At 40.3% G+C, this 20,770-nt stretch overlaps 1 protein-coding gene across 1 annotated transcript in view; it reads left to right on the top strand.

Moving 5' to 3' along the window:
• LOC129125255 (transcription initiation factor TFIID subunit 4-like) overlaps positions 1–20,770 on the top strand; it is a 158,717-nt gene that overhangs the window by 19,804 nt on the left and 118,143 nt on the right. The window contains exons 3-9 of the mRNA XM_054640608.2: positions 257–388; positions 1,532–1,759; positions 2,606–2,728; positions 4,407–4,496; positions 6,258–6,512; positions 15,664–15,769; positions 19,788–19,902. Coding sequence (XP_054496583.2) covers positions 257–388; positions 1,532–1,759; positions 2,606–2,728; positions 4,407–4,496; positions 6,258–6,512; positions 15,664–15,769; positions 19,788–19,902 — 1,049 coding nt within the window. The remainder of the gene's footprint in view (positions 1–256; positions 389–1,531; positions 1,760–2,605; positions 2,729–4,406; positions 4,497–6,257; positions 6,513–15,663; positions 15,770–19,787; positions 19,903–20,770) is intronic.

Raw genomic sequence — 20,770 nt, forward strand, 5'->3', positions numbered from 1 at the left:
CAATGTTTTTGCAGGTCACATTTGTTTTTTCTAATCTTTTCCATATAGCTGTATGAGTAATGGCTTTCAGGAGTACTGCAAAGCTGTCATTGAACACGAGAAACCTGATTTTTCCAGTACTTGTGAATGTACATATAAAAACACACTACTAGGTTTGATTTTTTTTTTCTTAGTATTAATAATAATTATTAAAAATCCTTGGAGATCAAGTTACTAAGGAGAAAAAAAAGTAAAATAGTTCTTTTTCCTTTCTCAGCAGCCAACGTCCATGGGCACCTCCAGCGTCCGCCTGGGGCTCCCGGTGCAAGCCAAGGTGGTGCCATCGACAGCAGCGCCCGCCAGCGCCACAGCCACGCTGCCAGGAGGGGCTGTGCTGTCCCACACCACGGTCAGGGCCTGCTGGGGACACTGCCAGGGCTGGGGCACTGCCCGTGCTGCTGGGGGCACTGCTGGGGACACTGCCCGTGCTGGGGGCACTGCTGGGGACACACACTGCCTGTGCTGCTGGGGGCACTGCTGGGGACACACTGCCCGTGCTGCTGGGGGCACACACTGCCCATGCTGCTGGGGGCACTGCTGGGGGCACTCTGCCCATGCTGCTGGGGACACTGCCAGGGCTGGGGCACTGCCCGTGCTGCTGGGGGCACTGCTGGGGACACTCTGCCCGTGCTGCTGGGGGCACTGCCTGTGCTGCTGGGGGCACTGCTGGGGACACTCTGCCTGTGCTGCTGGGGGCACTGCCTGTGCTGCTGGGGGCACACACTGCCCGTGCTGGGGGCACTGCTGGGGACACTGCCCGTGCTGGGGGCACTGCCCGTGCTGCTGGGGACACTCTGCCCGTGCTGCTGGGGGCACTGCTGGGGGCACACACTGCCCGTGCTGCTGGGCACACACTGCCCGTGCTGGGGGCACACACTGCCTGTGCTGCTGGGGACACACTGCCCGTGCTGCTGAGGGCACACTGCCCGTGCTGGGGACACTCTGCCCGTGCTGCTGGGGACACTCTGCCCGTGCTGCTGGGGGCACTGCTGGGCACACACTGCCCGTGCTGCTGGGGGCACACTCTGCCCGTGCTGGGCACACACTGCCCGTGCTGCTGGGGGCACTGCTGGGGGCACACACTGCCCGTGCTGCTGGGGACACTGCTGGGGGCACTGCCCGTGCTGCTGGGGGCACACTCTGCCCGTGCTGCTGGGGGCACACTCTGCCCGTGCTGGGGGCACACACTGCCCGTGCTGGGGAACACTGCCCGTGCTGGGGCCACACTGCCTGCTGGGGCTCTGGGCATGAGGGAACATTCTGGGTGGATGCATGGAGGAGTTGTCCCTGGGAGGGTGGGCAGGCCCAGAGCAGCTGTGGCTGCCCTGGGATCCCTGATAGTGCCCTAGGCCAGGTTGGGATGGGACCTGAGGCAACTTGGGGTAGTGGAACTGGATGAGCTTTAAGTTCCCTTCCAACCCAAACTATTCTATGATTTTCATATCTTTTTGAAAGTGAAAATTGACATGTTTTTAATATAAACCATTACTAGGTATCAGTAGCTACGACGAGCGCTCCCAATCTGTTCAAGACGACGGTGGCAGGTGGAGCTCCATCCTCCCAGCAGCCTGCAGTGCTCAGCAGTGCCCAGAGCCAGGGCTCAGGGCAGCCCCCGGGGCAGCCGCGGCTGCCGCTGCCCCCTCCCACGGCAGCGCAGGTGCCGGCACAGCCCCTGGTCATCCCCAGCTCCCCTGTGCCCGGCACCACCGTGGTGTCACAGGCAAGTGGGGCAATGCTGGAAACTTTGTTTTCTTAGTGCTTTAGGAACTCCTCGGGTGCGTTCAGAAGCAGGAGGAGCTTTTCTTCAGGCAAGCATGTATCCCATGATGGGACAAATACTTGGCAAACAGGAACCCTTCCCTGGTTTCAGCCACGTGGGATAGAAATGCTGAGAGGGAGGAAGAACACTTGTGGTCAGCTCTCCCCGCCTGCCATGTCTGTGGCACTGGTGAAAGAGCAGCTCCATTCCTGCAGCCAGAGCAGTCAGGCCTTCAGTCTGGACTATCCTCTTGCTGGGCCTCAGAACTATGGTTACACTGAAATGTGGTGTTTCTGTTTCTTGGAGCAATTACACCATATAAAAATAATGGCTTGTTTTACTACTAATGAAAAAAAAGATTAGATAGGATGATGTTTGAAGACTTATTTCTAATTTGATTTTACTGCTGTAGCTGCTTTGTACAAAAACATGCTGAATCAGTAATTTAACAAATTGAGATAGCTTGGGGAACATTTGTACCTTGTCTGTTGGGCATCTCAAAGGGGAATTCATCTCCAGCAAATTGTTGTCTTACTTCTCATATTTAAAGTTATTTGTAGGAAAGCAGACTGTGAAATATAAAATATATTTTTCATTGATTTTTTGTTGTTACTTGTGAGGTATAATTTTCAGTTACCTAAAGAAAAGAAAATCTCAGGTAACGAGCAGTAATAGCAAAACATATTTCATATATGGCCTGAATTAGAAAAGTTTCATCATTTTCCTTATTTGTAGTGATCAGAGCATGCATTGATTGTGATGAAAAAATAGCATGAAGCTAATAGTTGTTTTCTTTGGTTTTTGCAGGAAATGCAAGAGAATGTGAAAAAATGTAAAAACTTTTTAGCTACCCTTATAAAACTTGCTTCTCATAATTCACCATCTCCTGAAACGTCCCGCAATGTGAAAGCTCTGGTTCAAGATTTGTTGGTAAATATTTGGTTACCATTTATTTTGTCAGTTTTCTGTGAAACTTATTTATGGCTGCTGAAAACTATTGCTTTGATCTTAACAGTTCTTTTGGCTGTAATGAAAGGGGTTGGGTTTTATGAAAATGCAATATTCTGTATGTTATAGCCAGTAAAAAATCTGTTAAAGGCAGACTTTCTTTTGGTTTTTGGAAGGGGAAATGCAGCAAAGTATTTAGTAGGCAGTTGTTGAAGCCACTCTTGTTTTGATGAGTAATACTTTGGTTTGAACTTGAGGATTCGTTATTCTAAATATGGGATCCCCCTAATCCCCCTAAATCTGGGATTTTTCCTTGAGGATTCGTTTTTTCCTCCAAACCCTGTTCTTCTCTGAAACAAGAAGCTCTTAATTTTTGAAGCACAGAAGAACTGTAGATACAACCCCTTCACAACATGGGTTAGAGTTTCTAGGACTGAAGGAGCAGTGTTTTCCTGAGCTGCTGATTTTCAGCTGTTCCACAGACAGGAGCCTGAGTGGCACAGGGGTTTCCAGAGGCAAAGCTGTGTTAGAGTGCTCTGGCCAGAAAAAGGCTGCACTGGCTGCAGGCTCCAGTGCAACAGTGAATTGTATAAATGAGCTGCAGACAGAGCTGGGAAAGAGTCAAACTGCTTAAAAGAAATGTAATATAGTCTATGAAAAACTTGGATTTAAAAGTAGTTGCTATACATTTCTTTGAATTCATTGCCAGAGAAATCTGTGTATTTTAGACAAGCCTAAGGCCATTTTCAAGTGTGAGCTGTTCAACAATCATATTCAATGATTCCAGTGAAAACTTGTTTTAACTTTTACCAACTTGAAAAGACTAAATAAATAAAGGTAACTAGTTACAGTATTTTAAACAAAGTACCAACACACACCTATAGTAAATATATTTATTGAAACTTGTTTTGGTTTGGTTTTTCTCTTTTCTGTATCAGTCAGGAAGGCTAATTAATTTTTTTTATTACAACCTGAACTTTTAACTAATGATACTTTAGAAATCTCATAAAATGCCACCCAAGTTAGAATTCTCTTGAATAAATAAATGTATTTATTCATATACTAAATAAATGTATTTGATATAAGTGTGTATTTTGTGAGCATACATACAAATTCATAGAGGAGAAAATTTTATATCTACTTATAAGCATGCTTTTTATGTATGGCCATGCTTCAGATATATAGTAGTTTTATATATAGGTTACAGTTTTAGTCCATAGTTTTATACATATGGATTCTACAAGGTAAATTGTACCATCAGAATTGGTTTTGGAATTACTACGAAGGCTGACAAATTTCATATTTTTAAGGTTACATCAACAACCTGTTGTTGTTTTCTTTTAATTTTAAAAAAAGAAATCACTATGTAAGTGTTAGCAAGAGAGTGAAGTCCCAAAAGAGACTTGAGTGTTTCTGGGGCCTTGTTTTGTCTGCAGTTGTGCTTCCCCAAGGGAATTCTCTGCATTTTGGGTGGCATGTTACATGTTTGAGTTAGTGCTTGGAGAAGGATCTCAGAGAGGAGTTCAGGGACTTCAGCTCTGGAAGTTTTTGGTATGGCAGCCTCTTTAGCTAGAGAGAGATGTGTGTGTAGTAGTTGGGAAAGAGGCAACCAAACAACTGAACTGAGATGTTGATGCTTTCTTTTTTCTTCACCCTGAAGGATGCAAAGATTGATCCGGAAGAATTTACAGGCCGCCTTCAAACAGAACTCAAATCATCTCCTCAGCCATATCTTGTACCTTTCCTTAAGGTAATGTGAATATTGTTTGGATAAATTTATTTCAGAGCAAAATTTCATTGCATGAACTCTTAGAATATCTTTTTTAAATAGTGTTATCTTCAGTGGCCCAGGACTACCCTTCCTTTACCTCTAAATGCTGCCCATTTCTGCCAAGATCTTCCTGGCTGGATGTTCTGTGCAGGCTGCACCTGGGTCAGGCCAGGCAGGGGGTGTTCCAGCAGCCTGGGACAGTGCTGAGAAACAGGGAATTCCCACAGGAGGCAGACCTCATGTGTTTGGGACCTTGGCTGAGTTTTGGAAAACTGGATTTGTCATCCAGGAGTTCACAGCTCGAGTAGCCCTGATCTAGAATGTTGCAGTAATCCTATTAAAAAATAAAAAGCAGTTACACCCTAGTTTGGAAACCATTCATTGGCTATTCTGTAGTGATCCTTTACTATTAGAATAAATACACTTTTCTGTGGTAGTAGGTAGTTTTTTGTGAAGAAGAAAAAAATTCACATTTCAAAGAGTCCCAAGTTATATTTACAGAATGCTTCAAGTAATTTAATAAGTGATTTCCATACTGTTTTCCTAATCTGTGTTTGGGTTGTTGATAACTTTCAATCCACATGTAACAATGATTTATATTATGAAGAACTAAACTGGATAAAGTGTTGTTTAGATGATTCTGCTTCTAATCTGGAACTAATCAACAGTAGAATTTCTGACATGATACCAAATAGATTTATTGTGAGGTCCTAAGTTAGTATATGTGGGGGTAAATTTAACTGTTAATTGCCTCTGTAAATTAGCTACAATAATTTCCATATGCAGGATTATATACAAACATCTTTTTAAAAAAAGCATGTTTAAAAAAAGGATGTTTAAGTCCCAACAAAACTACAAATATGATTTTAAAAGTATTTTTGGTCTAGTTCAAAACTTCTGTGTTCAGGGCAGATTTTCTCTCTCTTCACTCCCTGCAACTTTGCTTCACAACTTGTGTTCCTGTATTTTCAAGTTATCATTAACACTTGTTTGTGGCTTTTACTGCAGTCACTTCTAGCATCATGATAAGAAGCAGGAACTTTCAAAGAAAGGACTTTCTTTGAAGTCCTTTCTGGGCAAGAGGCATTAAGTTTTGAAATCAATGTTAGAACTTTAGAAAGAGCTGTAGCTTGGGTTAAACACTGTTGCATTCTACAGCTGCCTGAGGGAGCACTTCAAAAGAAAACTTCTGCCACTTAAGAAGTAAAAAGTTTGTTCATGAAGGTACAGTACAGCATTTCAGAAGTCTGTTTTCCTTGAAATGGCATGAACATGGGGCTTACAATAGTACACTTTTCTAAAGCACTCAAAATACATGACTTCAGAACTAATGATTGCATTATTAAACAGCTACTGCTGTAGGGCACTGAGAGGGAAATCATTTGGTTGTAGGTACTGGAGGTGTGTTAGGAGGAGTAAATTGGTGCAGCTTGCTGGGAATAGGGTTGTTCCATGGTTCTGTCCATTTCTTGCCCTTCCAAAGACCTAAGCTCCAAGTTCTACATAGTCTTGAGAAGAAGAGTGGTTTTTCTGCTACAGTAAAATTAAGGGCATGTGAAAATCTGCAGGGTTGCTAAATCCAAACTGAAAGCTTATTAAAAACTGAACTTTCTCTTACAATAAATGTTCAATCTTAGTTCTGTTTGATGAACAGGCAGTTAATTATGTTTCCAGCAAATTTCAAAATGCTTTTTGTCAATCTGCTAAGTTGATATTTGATAAACTTTCTTCTGTTTTTAGAAAAGTCTACCTGCACTGAGACAATCTTTACTGAACAGTCAGCATTTGGTTTTGCAAGGCCAGCCATCTCAGCAGTCACTCCAACAGAGCAAGCTCTCTGCAGTGATACCTCAGTCTGCCTCGGGAATCTCCTCTGTTGTCAGCACACAGACAATAGGAATAAGGCAACCAAACAACATTTGCACAGTCTCTGTATCAAATACAGTGCAGCCTCCTCAGGTTAAGGTGGTACAGTCAAATCAGAGTTCTCAACTGGTAGGTACTGTAGTGTTAAAGAGGATTTCTTAATGAACTTACAGCAGTTTTCAGTGTCACTTTCATTGCAGCTTGTTTGGGAAAATTCTTTTTTGTTTGTATCATATTCTGTGATATGTGGTAGTACCTCATTTTCTGTCATTTCACACATATGCTCAACCATTATTTCAGCTAAGATTATTAACATAAATTGAAGGAAGTGCACTCTTGGTATTATTCTCTGCATAGAGTGGTTGTTGTATGAGCACAGTGGAATTTGAGGGAATTACACATGTAGAACAGAAAGCCTTCCAAGATTTGCAGGCAAGAGTATAATGTTGAGTACATTAGGTATGCTGCTTTGCTTTAAAATGAATATGAACTCTCTCATTTTAAACTCTTCTGCACATAGTTACAAAATCTTGTAGAAGAAGAGCTGTGCTGTTCCAGGTGTTCTGTTTAGCAGTAATGCCATTCTCTGTTTCTCACTGAGCTCTGTCTTTGTTGTGCACAGTGGAGTGTTAAGTGCTTAGATTCATTAATTTAAAGGCACTATCAGTAAGGCAGCTGCACAGCCAGGCAGTCACTGAGAGTGTGGTGACTTTATCCTGCTGTTACACAGGATTCTGTGTGTGTGTTTGCACTTGGAATTAGAAGGTGTTTAGGATTTTTACAAGGTCTTGAGTTTATACAGGCAGCATTACTCTTTGTGAGAGTTTCCTTGTCTGTGGTTACTGTGCATGTGTGAGTAAAGTACTTCACTTAGATCTCAAGATCATAGAGAGAGGTTCCAGAACATGGATCAAGTTGGTAAAAATTCATATTATCAAGGTGGAGAAATGCAGCTGTGATAATGTAAAACCTTACAGTGATCTATCCTTGAGTTTATAGGCTCTGTTAAGCATATAAATAATTAGTGATGTGTGGGGAGAGAGAATATCTCTTTTGCATTAATTTAAAAGTAGCAGTGCACAGTCTGAAAATACCTGTGCTGTGTCTTGAACCTTGCAAACACTTTGTAGTGGTTAAATTATTAACTTTAAAATAAAATGAATATAATTTAATAATCCTTTAGTGAGCATAGTTTTAATGTGTAAGAACATCTTGAGTGGTAAGATTTGTGACTCTGGCACTTGTAATACACACAAGGCAGTTGGGTGTTTTTCACCTTAATTTGACTGCTTCAATGCAGCTCCAGCCACTTGCATTCTTTCTTTTTCTGAGATGGCTTCTCCCCACCCTGTCTGGATTGTTGTATTAATTAGAAAAGTGTTCCTCACACTTTTTGTGACATCATTTTGATTTGGCCATGTTTCATGACTGAGTGGACAATAGCTTTGGCTCTTCTAGGCAGAAGAGTAGCACCTGGTCAGAATTACACGTGGAAAAATCCTCCCTTTCCTAAGTTAAGCAAATTTGTGCCTGCAACTGGCAGATTGCTTAGAGGTAGAAGTGTCCATGGCCAGTAAGTCTGGCATTATCTCATGCCACAATCTACTGCCATGTAACATGGCTTCTGCAGTGCTCTGCAGCCCACCTCAAGTGCTCCTGTGCCCACTGGGCAGGTTTCACCCCACCTTTTGAGAAACATTGATGCAGGACAAAAATGGGTAAGACCACAGGAATTCTTACTCCTATGATTATAGTTCTGCTGGAGTATTTTCTGCTTGGGATAAAGCCAGATTTCTGGGAGAGGCTGTCTCATGTCAATGGATACTCTAAGCAAGCAGTTGTGATTCTGTGAGTAGAGCTGAAGAGCTTTTCTGACATGCCTGGGTAATAGGAGGAGCTGGAAGCTGCTCCAGTAACATTGTGGAGATTGATGTGATGGCCAAGAGAAGTTGGTTTTCTGTCTGTAAGGAGGTCACAGGTCTAGGGCTGAATTTTCATTTACTGGATACTTGAAATGACCACTACATTTTCAAAAAGTCACCAACTGCACAAAGCAAAGCTGTGGTTAAAACTACTTCTTTTCTGGAAAAGATATAATATATAAAATATATATATAATAGGGAGAAGACATTAAGAATCATAATTTATTTGCTTTAGTGTGAAACTGTCTTTTCATATTTCCTTTAAATTTATCAGTCTTTAGTTAATAGAATCAAGCAGTACTTAACCAGGCACTTAATGACCCTCAGAGTAGTTCTATGCAGACAAAAGCAGCATCAGACATCAAGAGTTACTGCATCAGAAAATCTTAGCACAGCACCCATCAGCTCAGATGCCAAGCAGGCAGCACAGCAGCAGCTCCATATCAGGCCAGTAATTGCTGATAAGTATTGATTTGTGTGTAGTGCCACTGTCCCAGTTCTCAGAGCTCCCTGGATCAGAGCACAGGCCTGCTGGCCATCTTGCCTTGGACTTGTCCAGCAGAGGAAGATTGCAGCTGCCTTGCCTGGGGGCAGCCAGCCCTGATGGAAGAACTGGCTGAGCTCCAGCTTTTCCAGGCCTGAAGCTCATTGGAGAGGGTTCCAGCTGGCTCTGCAAACTGTCCAGCTGCAGAAGGGCAAGCTTGGTTTAGACTATGGATCTTTTCATACCAGCCAGTTCAGTTTTCCTTAAAACATGAAGGGGCTGTTAGCTGTTCCTTCCTTTGTCTTTGCTGTTTCTCAAAGGTGCCAGCTGTGGTAAGGCTTTCTCCAGGTGCACTGAGGTACCTTCAGTGTGGAAATCCTGTGTGCACTGTCAGCATGCAGCAGGGCTTGCACAAAGGCTTTGAAATGTGCTAACAGAGATGAAACAGAGACTTTTAATCTGTTTTGTAGAGTACTGGAATCATGTTCCAAACTATGAAGAACAATGCTTTATAAAGGTAGATAGTGCTACTTCTACATAAAGAAAAGGGGAACAATCTTAGCTAATATTTTATTGATGAGACACTTATGAGATAAGCCAGCAATAATTTTTTTAATTGTTCTAAGTGCAATGTTCAAAGTTTGTCTAAATTGCCATTCTTAGAGTCCATGTGCTCTGTGTTGCCTTGTGTGTGCAGACATTGCCTGTCTTGTTTTGGGTGTTGCAGCAGTAAAATCTGTAAATTTTGAAATTGAGTGAGAGAGATGTTCTTTATTACACATGTGGAGGTTACAAGTGCATTGATGGGTAGTGGAGGTGGATTAGCACTTCATGTATTATGTTGGCACTGCCTCATCATAAGGAGAAACTCCTGGAAGTTAAAGCCAAATATTAAACTTGAGTGATAAAAACACCCAGTAAGAAAATCAGTGATCCATTTTAATTAAAACAAATTTAATTATATATAAAGCTGTATAAAGATTCATGCAGGTGAAGGATTAGGAGGGATGTTTGGAACCTACATCTGCCCCATTCCTGCTGCACTGGTAGGGCACAGTGTCCCTGGGCAGGCTCTGCCATATTCTAAGTTACAGGAGAGCAGGATTTGCTCAGACATTTCCTGACACTTTCCCTGCACTCTCCCAGTGGTTGGGGCCTCTCAGAGTTGAGATAGAGTAATGGAATTTGGAAACAAGATACAGCAGCAGAATAAGAATTATGTTATATGGGGATGTTCCACTTGGCTTTTTAATTCTCCACTGAAGCTTTTCTGGCATCATTTTTCTGTTCATGAATGACTGTAATTTGCACGCATTTTAGTGAAATTTTAGGATATTGTTTTCTTTTTGTCTTGTCTGCAAGGCAGCTTAGAAATGGAAGAGTAATAGATGGCTGTTTGGATAAAAGGAATATTTTCCATTAATTGACTAATAAAGGTTTAGCCATTGACGTGGAATTTGGTGTGCAGTAAAATATAAATAAAAATGGCTGTTGAGCAGTAAATATCTGGGATCCATTAACAGGAACAAAGCCTGTACTTGACAAATTGTATGTCCATTTGAAACACAGCCTAGTGCTTTTCTGAGCTGTTATCATGGACTTTATTTTCAGAATTTTGTGGGCTGTACATTAATAAGGAGAATATTCACACTGATTGCTGTTTGGAAACCAATAACAAAAGGCCAGGCTTGAAAGCAAAGATTAAAAGAAAAGCTTAAGAGAATTGACCACACAGAACTTGTTCAGACACTGATTGTAGGGGAGAATAAAAGGGAAAATTCCTTATTTGGAACAGACCAAGATGGTAAAAATATGAATAACAGGACATAGTTAAGTGAAGTAGGATTTAGGTAGGATACAAGGCAAAATATCCTTAAAGTAAGAGAGGATATTAGATGGTAGATCAGGCTCCTGAAGACAGTGATGAAAAAGCCATAATTGAGCACACTCAAAAGTGACCATTTGACCACTGTAGGAAGAATTGTGTAATAAATTGAGGAGCAGGTGGAACAAGTGATGTCATGGCTTCTGTTTCATTGTTCTTCATTTCTTGGTTGAGAGCCTATACTCAATGGAATAGTGTTGTTGTCATATTAACATTAAAATAGTCAAACTTTTTTTTTGTTTGGGAGGAAGAAATAATTGCTTATGTAGATTTTAAGGCACAATTGAAAAGCTGTAGCTGCTACTGCAGCATGATAAGCAATGGTAAATATGAATTCTAGGCCCATAAGAGCATGAACATTGTAAGTTAATGCTGCCAGATTACATGATAGCTGAGGTTTGATATGACATTTATCTTCAGGAGTGAGTAGACTGATAAATCACAAGTGGCATAGCCACAAGTGAGTTAGCAAGTGTTTACTCATGAGTGAAGATAAATGTCATATCAGACCACAGCCATTCTGAGTTTTATGTGTTTATGCATGTCTTGTTTCTTCCTTCTACATTATTTTTTTAACTTAATTGAGAGGAAAAAAAAGCTTGGTGTAAAGGATATATTTTTCAAATCCATTTTTGTTTTTCATTCTTTGCAGAAGCTCTTGTTTACTGTGTTTTTGTCTTTATTGCAGTCCTTGATAGGTTTAAACTTTTGGTTCAGATCCTTTTGCTGCTAAGGGTGATTCCTGTGAATTGAGACAGGCTGGTTTTGCAGCCCTTGTCAAGTAAAGGTTGGAACCTTGTGCATCTGCACTGGTCCAGGAGATTTGCAAAATCCTTGTCCTCAGAAACTTCAGCAATGAATTCTGATCTTACTGTCCTAAAGGAATTTTCCTTTCAATGCTTTGTAGGTAGTGGCTCTCGTGTAATTGTGTCTCTCTTGTGCAGGCATGAGAAAGACTGATAACTTCTGTTTTCTTTCTATTTCTGTACATTTGATGTGCTTTGGCTGGATTCTTTCTCAGTCTGTGTTTGTTGGTTTTGCTGTTGATTATTGCTCTGTGTTCATGGCTATCATTTGTTCTCTGTCCTGCAGTAACTTACACAGTAGAAGATGTCATGAAATGATCATCACCTTTTGGCTTGAGATTAGGGGCAGAGAGAACCCTTACTTTATTCTCATAGAGTTACCAAATCTGCACTTTTTGAAGAAAACCCTTAGGAAAAAAAACATTATTTCAGCTGTCACCTCTTTGCTATTCTGGTTATCAGTAGTGGGATTGTTGTAAATTCTTTTTTTGTCTTTCTGAGCCTGCTACCTTATGGAAGCAGCTTTGTACAAACATCCCTTTTTTCACCTGGGAAAATCCAGTCAGCTTTAGCAAAGGGCAGAGTGGTGTCTGCAGTGTTTGGGAGGTGAGAGGAAGAACTGGTCTGGCACAGCAGACAAATGGTGAATCAAAGTGAGTGTGGTGAGTGGAGAGAGGTGACAAGGGGAGAAGAGCAAAGATGAAATCAAAAGAGAGGGAGAATACTTTTTGTTGTGAGAAATGTACATCTTACTTTGCAAAAAAATGTTCTTTTATAGAAGAAAAATGTAGGTAACTGTTCACAGATTGCACTTGGAGGAGAATGCCATGGCTTTGCTGCTTTGGTGTGTTCCTTGAAGGGCTCCTAAGTGCAGCAGCCTAGGACATGATTCTGCAATTCTGACAGATAAATTGAAGAGGAATAACTAGTATATGACAGTACTTGCTGTCTCAACACTGTCTTGATCATAATTTTACCGTTTTCCTAATTCTATCAAATCTAGGCAATGACTAAATCACATTCTTTTCTATTTTCTGTGCCTTTGCTTTCTGTTGTTGTGCTTGCTGTCTTCAGAGGTGTACATAATGAAAATGCTTCCTTTTTTAGGGGAGCTGGAATGATGAACAGTTCCTGTATGCTCTGAAGACTTTTGCATTCTGTCTCTTTACCTTTGTGACTCAGCACTTGAATAGAATCAGTGATGGTGTGTTTATGGGCACAGTGGGAAAGGTGTGAAAGGACTCCTGGAGGTGCCTTGTGCAGCCTCCTGCTCACACATTGGGATGTCTCCCATGTGGCCAGTCATGTTTTGAGTGTCCTCAAGAAGAAATTGCACAGCCCTCTTGGGGCAGCCTGTTCAGAGTGTGCCCACCCTCATGGTAATTGTTCTTTTCTTCTATTATATTGGAATCTCCTCTATTCCAGCTTGTGGCTTTAGTGCTACATCCTTCTGCTCTGCACATCTGGGGGAGTCTGTCCTCTCCTCACCTTCCCACAGGTGGTTCCTGCAGCACTGAGATATTTCCTGAAGGCAGGAATAATGTCCCTGCTAACCTCAGTGTCCCCAAACCCTGTGTCTGCTCTCTCAGTCTGGGTCAGCTGATCTGTGGCTTTCAGCTGTGGTTCAGAATGTGGAGAGATAACCTGGCCTGGAGTACACTTGTTGTGCATGGTTTTCATCTGTGAGGAATATGAAATCATTTAAGTTCATCATCTCCCAGACCAGTTTGCTGGTGCACTTGTTCATTGTCTACAACTGTGAGGTCAAGCTAAGGACTCAATAGTAATGTTTATGATGTTGGGAAAACAGGCAAGAAGATTAGAACAGTTTGAGTTATCTTAATTGGTGAGTGTGGCTTAGATAGTTACAATTTTTAATGCAGGATCCTCTGATTCATTGATTTTTACTATGTCCCTAGTTTGCCAGCAAAGAAGTTACACACTCTGCTTTACAATTAGCAAATTGCTAATTTTAATTCCTTAATGATCTCCAGATCTGGAGATTGCATGTTTCTTAAAACTCCAGTACAGAAGCTGGAATTTAGTGTCAGATGCTGCTCTGAGCTCTGGTGCAGTTGTTCTTTTGAGAGAGTATGTGCCTGTTGCTGGTTGGTTTCTTTATGGAGTTTAAGATGATGATTTTTGGTCTCTGCCCCTTGGAAAAGTTTGTTTCTCAATACTTGTCTAGATTTTCAGTGTTTCTACATACATTGAAGTCCTAGTGCAGTATTTGCCAAAAAACAGTTTGTGGAATGTATTGGGTAGTAAAGAAAACTTTGCCATTTATGTCATTTTAAATGGTTAAATATTGTCCTGTCTTTAATGGTGTTAGTGGCTCATTTTGTAGGGTATTCACATGAAAATATTAATTGAGGGAAAAAGAACTTGGTTCTGAACTGTAGAAGTTGCCTCACAGAGAGAGAAAAAAATGCAATTGCAGAAGATTTCTGTGATGCCAGAGAGTAAATTCTGTCCAGGGGTCCCACACATCTCCTTTATGCCCTGGCTTCTGGTCCATTAAGGTACAGCAGCTTTTCTTCACTATGCCCTGCAAACTGATCCAATAAATTATTGAAAAAGTGGCATCATTCTCCTTTTTCATACCAATGTATGTTTTCTTAACGTGGACTATTCTGTCTTTTTACTAAACCCACACTTGTTCATGTTTCCTGTGCATCAAATTTAATTTAGTGCAGTTTAATTCAACTTTTTTCTGTTATTTTTACTGATCAACTCTGTTTCTTTCCTGTTTTTAAGCATGGTAGCTGCTTTATTCTTTCCCCTCTGAATGTGACTATTCTCACTCTGTCTTGACCAAGTAAATTTGTATCTATTAGCTCCATTTCTGTGCTTAGTACAAATGCTCCATTTTCCTTCAGTGTCCATAGCTGAAGCTGAATCCTTAATCTTTTTTCCCTTTTCTCTTTCTGCAGGGTGGTTATTGCTAATACTTCTACATCCACAGGTTTATTATAACTTTTCTCTGTATTTTAGGACGTACAAAATGCAGTTTAGTAACTTCAGAATGGCCCAATTTGTTTTTTCTTCAGAATTCATCAGAGATCCCTCATTACTCTTGTTTTAGTTTTCACCTGTCTGCCTTGCAGTTTTGGAGCCCTGGTTGAAATTCCCCATTGCTCATCCTGCTGTCCCATTTGCAGATGTTTGTCCTTTCCTTTTCTCCAGGGGTTGCTGTGCAGTCCCAGCTTTGGCCATTTGCTGTCCAGCTGAGTGCAGGGATTTAGGAACTCCTGTGGGAGTGGTGCTGCCTCCCAGGGAGGGGGAGGAACTCAGTTGTGACTGTGAGCAGCCCCAGAGTTGTGGGTGGAATCTTCCTCAAATAGCTGTTTGCCAGTGGTTTATTTGCAGAGTTTATTTATGGGGATTTTTACAGCTCTGCAGCATCCACACATCTTTCTGAATCTTCTGTTCATTACATCTGTGCCCTGATCATATGAATGTTGATTTTTATTTTTCTTTTCAATTTTTTTTTTTTTGTTGTTGAACGTTTTGCTGTTGATTACACATGACCCTTGCACGTGTTTTCTTTTTGATTTGATTTGTTTATGGGTCAAATTTTACATTTCTAACCCAGGTTGAGTTTTTAAGGAAGAACTTCAGAACCTGAATTAGTAGTAAGTGAAACCTTGAGAATATCAAATTAGCATTTAAAAGATTTGTAGTATATGATCACCACAAAACTTGGTTTGCTCTCTTGTGTGTATCTGACTTTGGAATCCATAAATTTTAGAATTTATTCTTAGTATGTTTTCTTTAAAAAGTGTAGATATTTAGTGCAAGGCCTAATGTTTGTAGGTGGATACCACTACAATGATTGCAGCATTTTCTTCTACAAAACTGCTTTTCCTCTAGTAAAATGTCTAAAGACAAAAGTCTGAATTTTCATATTAACCTTACGAGTTTGAAATATATTTTTAGTGAAGGTTGTGAGGTATGACATCTGTGTCGTATATTATTGAATTTATTTAAAGCATAATGGCAATCTAGGTATATACACACACACACAACCACATGCTTTACATGAATATGACTTTTGTCACCAGCTGCTTGTGCTTGTAGAGGTCCACGTGCTTATCTTGGTGCTGACAGCTATCAGTGTATTTACCTTGTGTGTGTTTGTGTATAAGGAGTATAATACAAGTATACTTTTCTTTAATAATAGCAGATTATCCAGTCAACATCTGCTCAAACTGTGAAACGAACCCCTGCTTGCCAGACTACCCAGATTAGGATGCCAGTGGTAATAACTCAGACCATTAGACCACAAGGTATGGGTTTCAATGTTTTAGTGAGATTGTTACCTTTGTATGAATTTTGTTGTCATTACAAACGAGTAGCATGGAAAAATGTACAGTGTTGACATTGGCAACATTGTTGACATTTATTTTTACTTGAAGCTGGCTGAAAAGTGCATGTTTTCATATGCAGTTTCAAGGTGTTTTGGACCAACACAGTGAAATGTTTTGAAACAACCCTAGGACTACACTCTCCTATGTTTAGCTCCTCACTTAGCAGTTTTTCATTGAAAGTTCTAAACCAGGTCAGGAACTTGGCTCTCACAGTCTTCAACTGTAACTACAGGCCAAGAAAAAGATTCTTTATTTTCCTGAAGCCTCGTGGATGCCTCAATTTAATCATTCTACTTCTAATTGATACTCCTGAAGCAGAACATGGTAATTCCCATCTCTGCAGCTACAGAGGTCAAGGTGGGAGCCCTAGAGAAACTTGTCAAGCCTCAGGTTGGTTTTCTTTGACTCCTGTCAGTGTGTTTAATTTTTGGTGAGGTCAGAGACTGCTGCTGCAGCCTGACATGCCATGATGAGCCACAGCAGGGGTTTGTGCACACCTTGCTCAGCTGGCTGTGCACAGGTGGGTTCATGTCTGGCTGATAGTTCCCACTTTCTAAGAGGATTCTTGAAGCCTCCTTGCTTCCTAATAAATACCCCATTTGTTCCTTTCTGCCACTGAATCTCTTAGGCTTGGGTTTTATTTTTCCTGACTATGTGTGAGAGTATCTTACTGGATGTGGGCATTTACAGATTGAGGGTTTGTAATGGAATACAGAGCTTGTCATCTTCAGGTGCTGAATCAGGACTCAAACCAGTTCAAATGCACATAAAAGCTATTGCTGCCTACTTGACTTCATTGCTTGGTTGTTTCTATTCTCCTTGGGAAAAAAAGCATCAAAAATGTTTAACAGCAGTTGATGTTTTACTTGCTCTGCTCTCCCAGGGAAATCCAAAGGTTGAATGGACACAAAGACCAAGCTGTCACTGTAACCCTGTAGGCTGTTAGGGAGGAATACAGTTCCTCACCATAAAGTGTGTTTGTTTGATAGCACTGATACTCATGTCCTGAGTTTATAACATGTCCATGCATCTTACAGCATGAGCTTTCACTTCTGACTAATGTGTTTGAGAGTGAAGGCAGATTTCATTTCTTTGCTTGTTCAGTCTCCAAGTTGTGAATGTCAACAGTGTACTGAGAATTTCACTGCATGATACTGGCATCTGTCTTTTAAACAGTAGCTTCAAAATAGGAGTTTATTCTTGATAGCCCTTGATCAGCCACTGCAATGCAACTTAACTGGCAGTTTGTCTTATGGCAGATGGTTTTATAAAAGCCAATTTATACAAGGTCCTACTTTCTGGTGAGCTTATTCAAACCTTACAGGTTTGGTGAAGCCCTCCAGTATATGGTTTTATTTACACAGACAAAACAAACAAGAATAGGCATTTAGAAAACATCCCAGTATAAAACCACTCATCCTGCAGCCCAGGGAGCAGGCTGCCTGTGTGCTGGCAGCACTGCCAAGAGTGCATCATTGTGATGTCTTGTTGAAACCTTTTCCTGTAAACACCGGTGTAATGATATTTTATACTGACCCAGGGATTCCTGCAGAAGGAGCTAATATACTGGAATAGGGCATCATCTCAATAAAAATTCTGGTAGCATAATTTTGTGGAGTGTGGCTTGTTAAGGGTTCTTACCTCAGAACTGGGCTGACCTCCACACAGGGCTGCATTTTCCTCCTTGGCAGGAGTGAATCTCTAAGTGTGGTGTATCTTCAGTACATCCATGTGAACAGACTGTAATGCTTCTTAAAACAATAGTTTAGATAAAAGTGGCATGCTTTAATGACCTTTATATAAATAAAATGACTCCCACACCAGTGGAAGTAACACCATTGTTACTGCATGAAAAATTCACACTCCTTTACCATAACACTGCCAGTATAATAATTAGGTGGATTCCATCTTATGGATTGGATGGAGGAATTGAGCCAAATAATAAAACAATGAACTGGAGTATTTGTTGCAGCTATTTAACCAGTGCTGAAACACAGCTAGGAATTTATAAGCTCCTAAATTTGGGCTTATTTTTCTAGATCATGCTAATTAAAATTTGAAGCAAGGATGCAGTGGTGAAAGACTCTGTATGTCATTACCAATCCCATGAAATATCTAGGCCCACAGGTGATTTTAATTTTCAACTATGTTCTGCCCATAATAAAAATGGATGTTTTAGTCATATTTTATGTCTAACCCTTAGTCATGCACAGTTGTAATTTATTTTACCCAGAAAACTCCAAATGTCATCCCAATTCTTACATTCACTTTGCCAGATCCATTGAGTGGAATTACATATACTTGGGGTGAATGTGAGACTTAATTCTTCCATATCCATGTGGATATACATGTTTTGGGGGTATTTTTTGATCAAGTATCATCTGTAGAAAACAAAGCATTGATACTGATTCCAAAGAAATTTATTAATTCTGGAGGAGTGCTATTGTTAATTTAAGTTTGCCATTGCAATAATTTTCAAGGTTAACACATTTTTAATCTTCTAGATCTTAATTGTACAAAGCAGAAATCTGCTAATTTTTTATTATTGTATTATTTCTTTCCTACCTTCCAGTTCTCTGAGTAGAAAACCTTTCCATTAGTTCATCTGAAATAGATAAATGAATTGCCTGGTCTATGAACTAATGCTCTATGTGACATCTCATGGACCTTGAATATTCTGATGACAAAATATTTTTATTCCCCAGGCTTGAGCCTGAAGTCCTAAATCTGGTTTTGTATTTGCTGATGTTGAGAGTCCACATTACAGTTTATTTATACAGATGGAGAACTGAACAAACACTATCAAATAATTTTCTCTTTAAGATCATATGTTGGAGTTGATGAAGACTTCAAAATAAAAACAAAAGTAATGCAGGACTCAGTCAAAGCTAGCAGCTTTGTGTTAGCCAAAAAAATGTTCTTAAAAGGATTGATTAGGATAGTTGTGTTTCAGATTTTTACTATTCATGAAAGAAAAATAACTCTGCTGAGGTTCTTACCATGCCATTTATGTGCACCTGAGTCCCTGGGTGCAGGAACAGCCTTCACATCTTCTCCAAGTCTCAACAGTCTGTAATGCTCAATAAAATGGAGTGATGCCCAAGAGAGAGGTGATACCTTTGAAATCAAGTAGATTGAGTTATTTTTACATGCCAAAGCACAGGTGGGATTAAAGGAGCCCAAAGTGTAACCCAAGTAAATGTGTTTAGGCAGCCAGGGAGGGCCTGCTCCAAGTTCTGTGTCAGGGAGGAATTTGGATCTCTTTAATTTACTGAATGTCCACCACACTTTGGCTCATTTAGAAAGCCCTGTTTTACTTGTACTTCAAGACTTGTAAAGTCTAGATACAGACATGAATTATTTTTGGGTCATTGTTTTCAAGATGAGAAAGCAAAAGGCAACCTTAGAGGGGGTGTGTGTCAAATTTGGCAATAATGTTTTTTTCTTTTATATGCCACGCAAAACATGTTAAAATACATGCAGCATTTTCAGTTCTGAAATACATATTTTCCACTGCAATAAAGGACAATTACTACATAGAAAATGTAATAGGCATAGCTAATACCCTGAGTAACTCTGACTTTAAGTGTTTGTATTAAGAACATTTCAAATTTGCCTTCTTTATTCTGTACAGTTTATCCAGAAAAGTGGTTTACTGGCAATTGCAAACACACTTACAGCCATTATAAATATTATAGCTGTTCATGGCCAATGGTTTTTGGTTTTGGAATCTTCACTGTTCTGTAAATATTGAACAAAATATAATGTTAATATAAATTTTGTATTTTAAATTGTTCTTCTTCAGCATATAGTCTTTAAAAATAATAACTTCCTTTGTTTGCAATTTACAGACAGTTAAATTTAGTTCCTGGACAGAAGGTTCTTTGATGTAAATTGTCTAAGACAGCTCATAATAACATTGCTTGGTGTTTTTCAGGCACAGTAGGGAAGGCACCAACAATACAAGCCAGTAAAAGTCCTGGGGGCTTTGGTGTTCAGGTCTCTGCAAATCAGAAAAACAAGCTGAATGACCCTGGAGGTGGTTCTTTCAGGTAAAAAAAGCAAAAATAATAATAAAAAAATGCAGCGGGGTGGTTGGGGGGGATTTGAAGTATAAAACAGAATTTAGAATTGGTGTAACACCAGAGGGCAGTCTTTTACAATAATTCCTGTCTTTTTTTCCTGGGATTGGATGGCAATTTTCATATTTAATTCTATTTTTAAAGAAAGAAGAGAATCATTACATATCTTGAGGATTTTTCTCTAAATGCACATTTTAACATTTAACAAAAACATAAATTCTGTGGATTATAATAAAACTTCAGCTGAATGGAATTATAAGAATCTGTGCTTGGTGTTATGCCCTGGCTTCTGCTGCTCCTGTGGAATGTGCCTTGCTGGGAAGGTGCTGGTAGTGAGGACAAAGCCTCTGTGGAGCAGGGACAGTCCTGGGGCCCAGGGGGGATCCCTGAGTGGGGAATTGCTGCTCCTGGCTTTAAAGGGAACAATTTGCTGTGTCTGAGCTCCCTGTGCTTCCTCAGCTCATGGAGGTCAGTGCCTTGTGGGCCCCTGTAGGAATCAGGTGCTGCAAAAAGGGTTCAGCACAGTACAGGGATGCACTGAGCTGCTCTGCCAGTTCTTTGTACTCCAGACTTCTATTTATATATATATTTATATATATTTGGGATCTTTTTACTTCTGGTAGTGGAAAACAAATCTTATGTTCACTGCATTTTGCTCTCGCTAACACCATTTTAGTTGTGTTGAAATATTTTCTTTCTTCATTGAATGACAAAATATTCCTAGGTTTTAATTTTCATCTTCTGGGATTCTTATGTTGCTCTGACATCATCAAACCACTAATTAATTTTCAGGCTTATGCTTTTGCAGGTGAAGTAAAGGAGAATTTGTAGCTCTTTG

The sequence above is a fragment of the Agelaius phoeniceus genome, chromosome 12 (genome assembly GCF_051311805.1).
Source record: "Agelaius phoeniceus isolate bAgePho1 chromosome 12, bAgePho1.hap1, whole genome shotgun sequence".
Lineage (NCBI taxonomy): Eukaryota > Metazoa > Chordata > Aves > Passeriformes > Icteridae > Agelaius > Agelaius phoeniceus.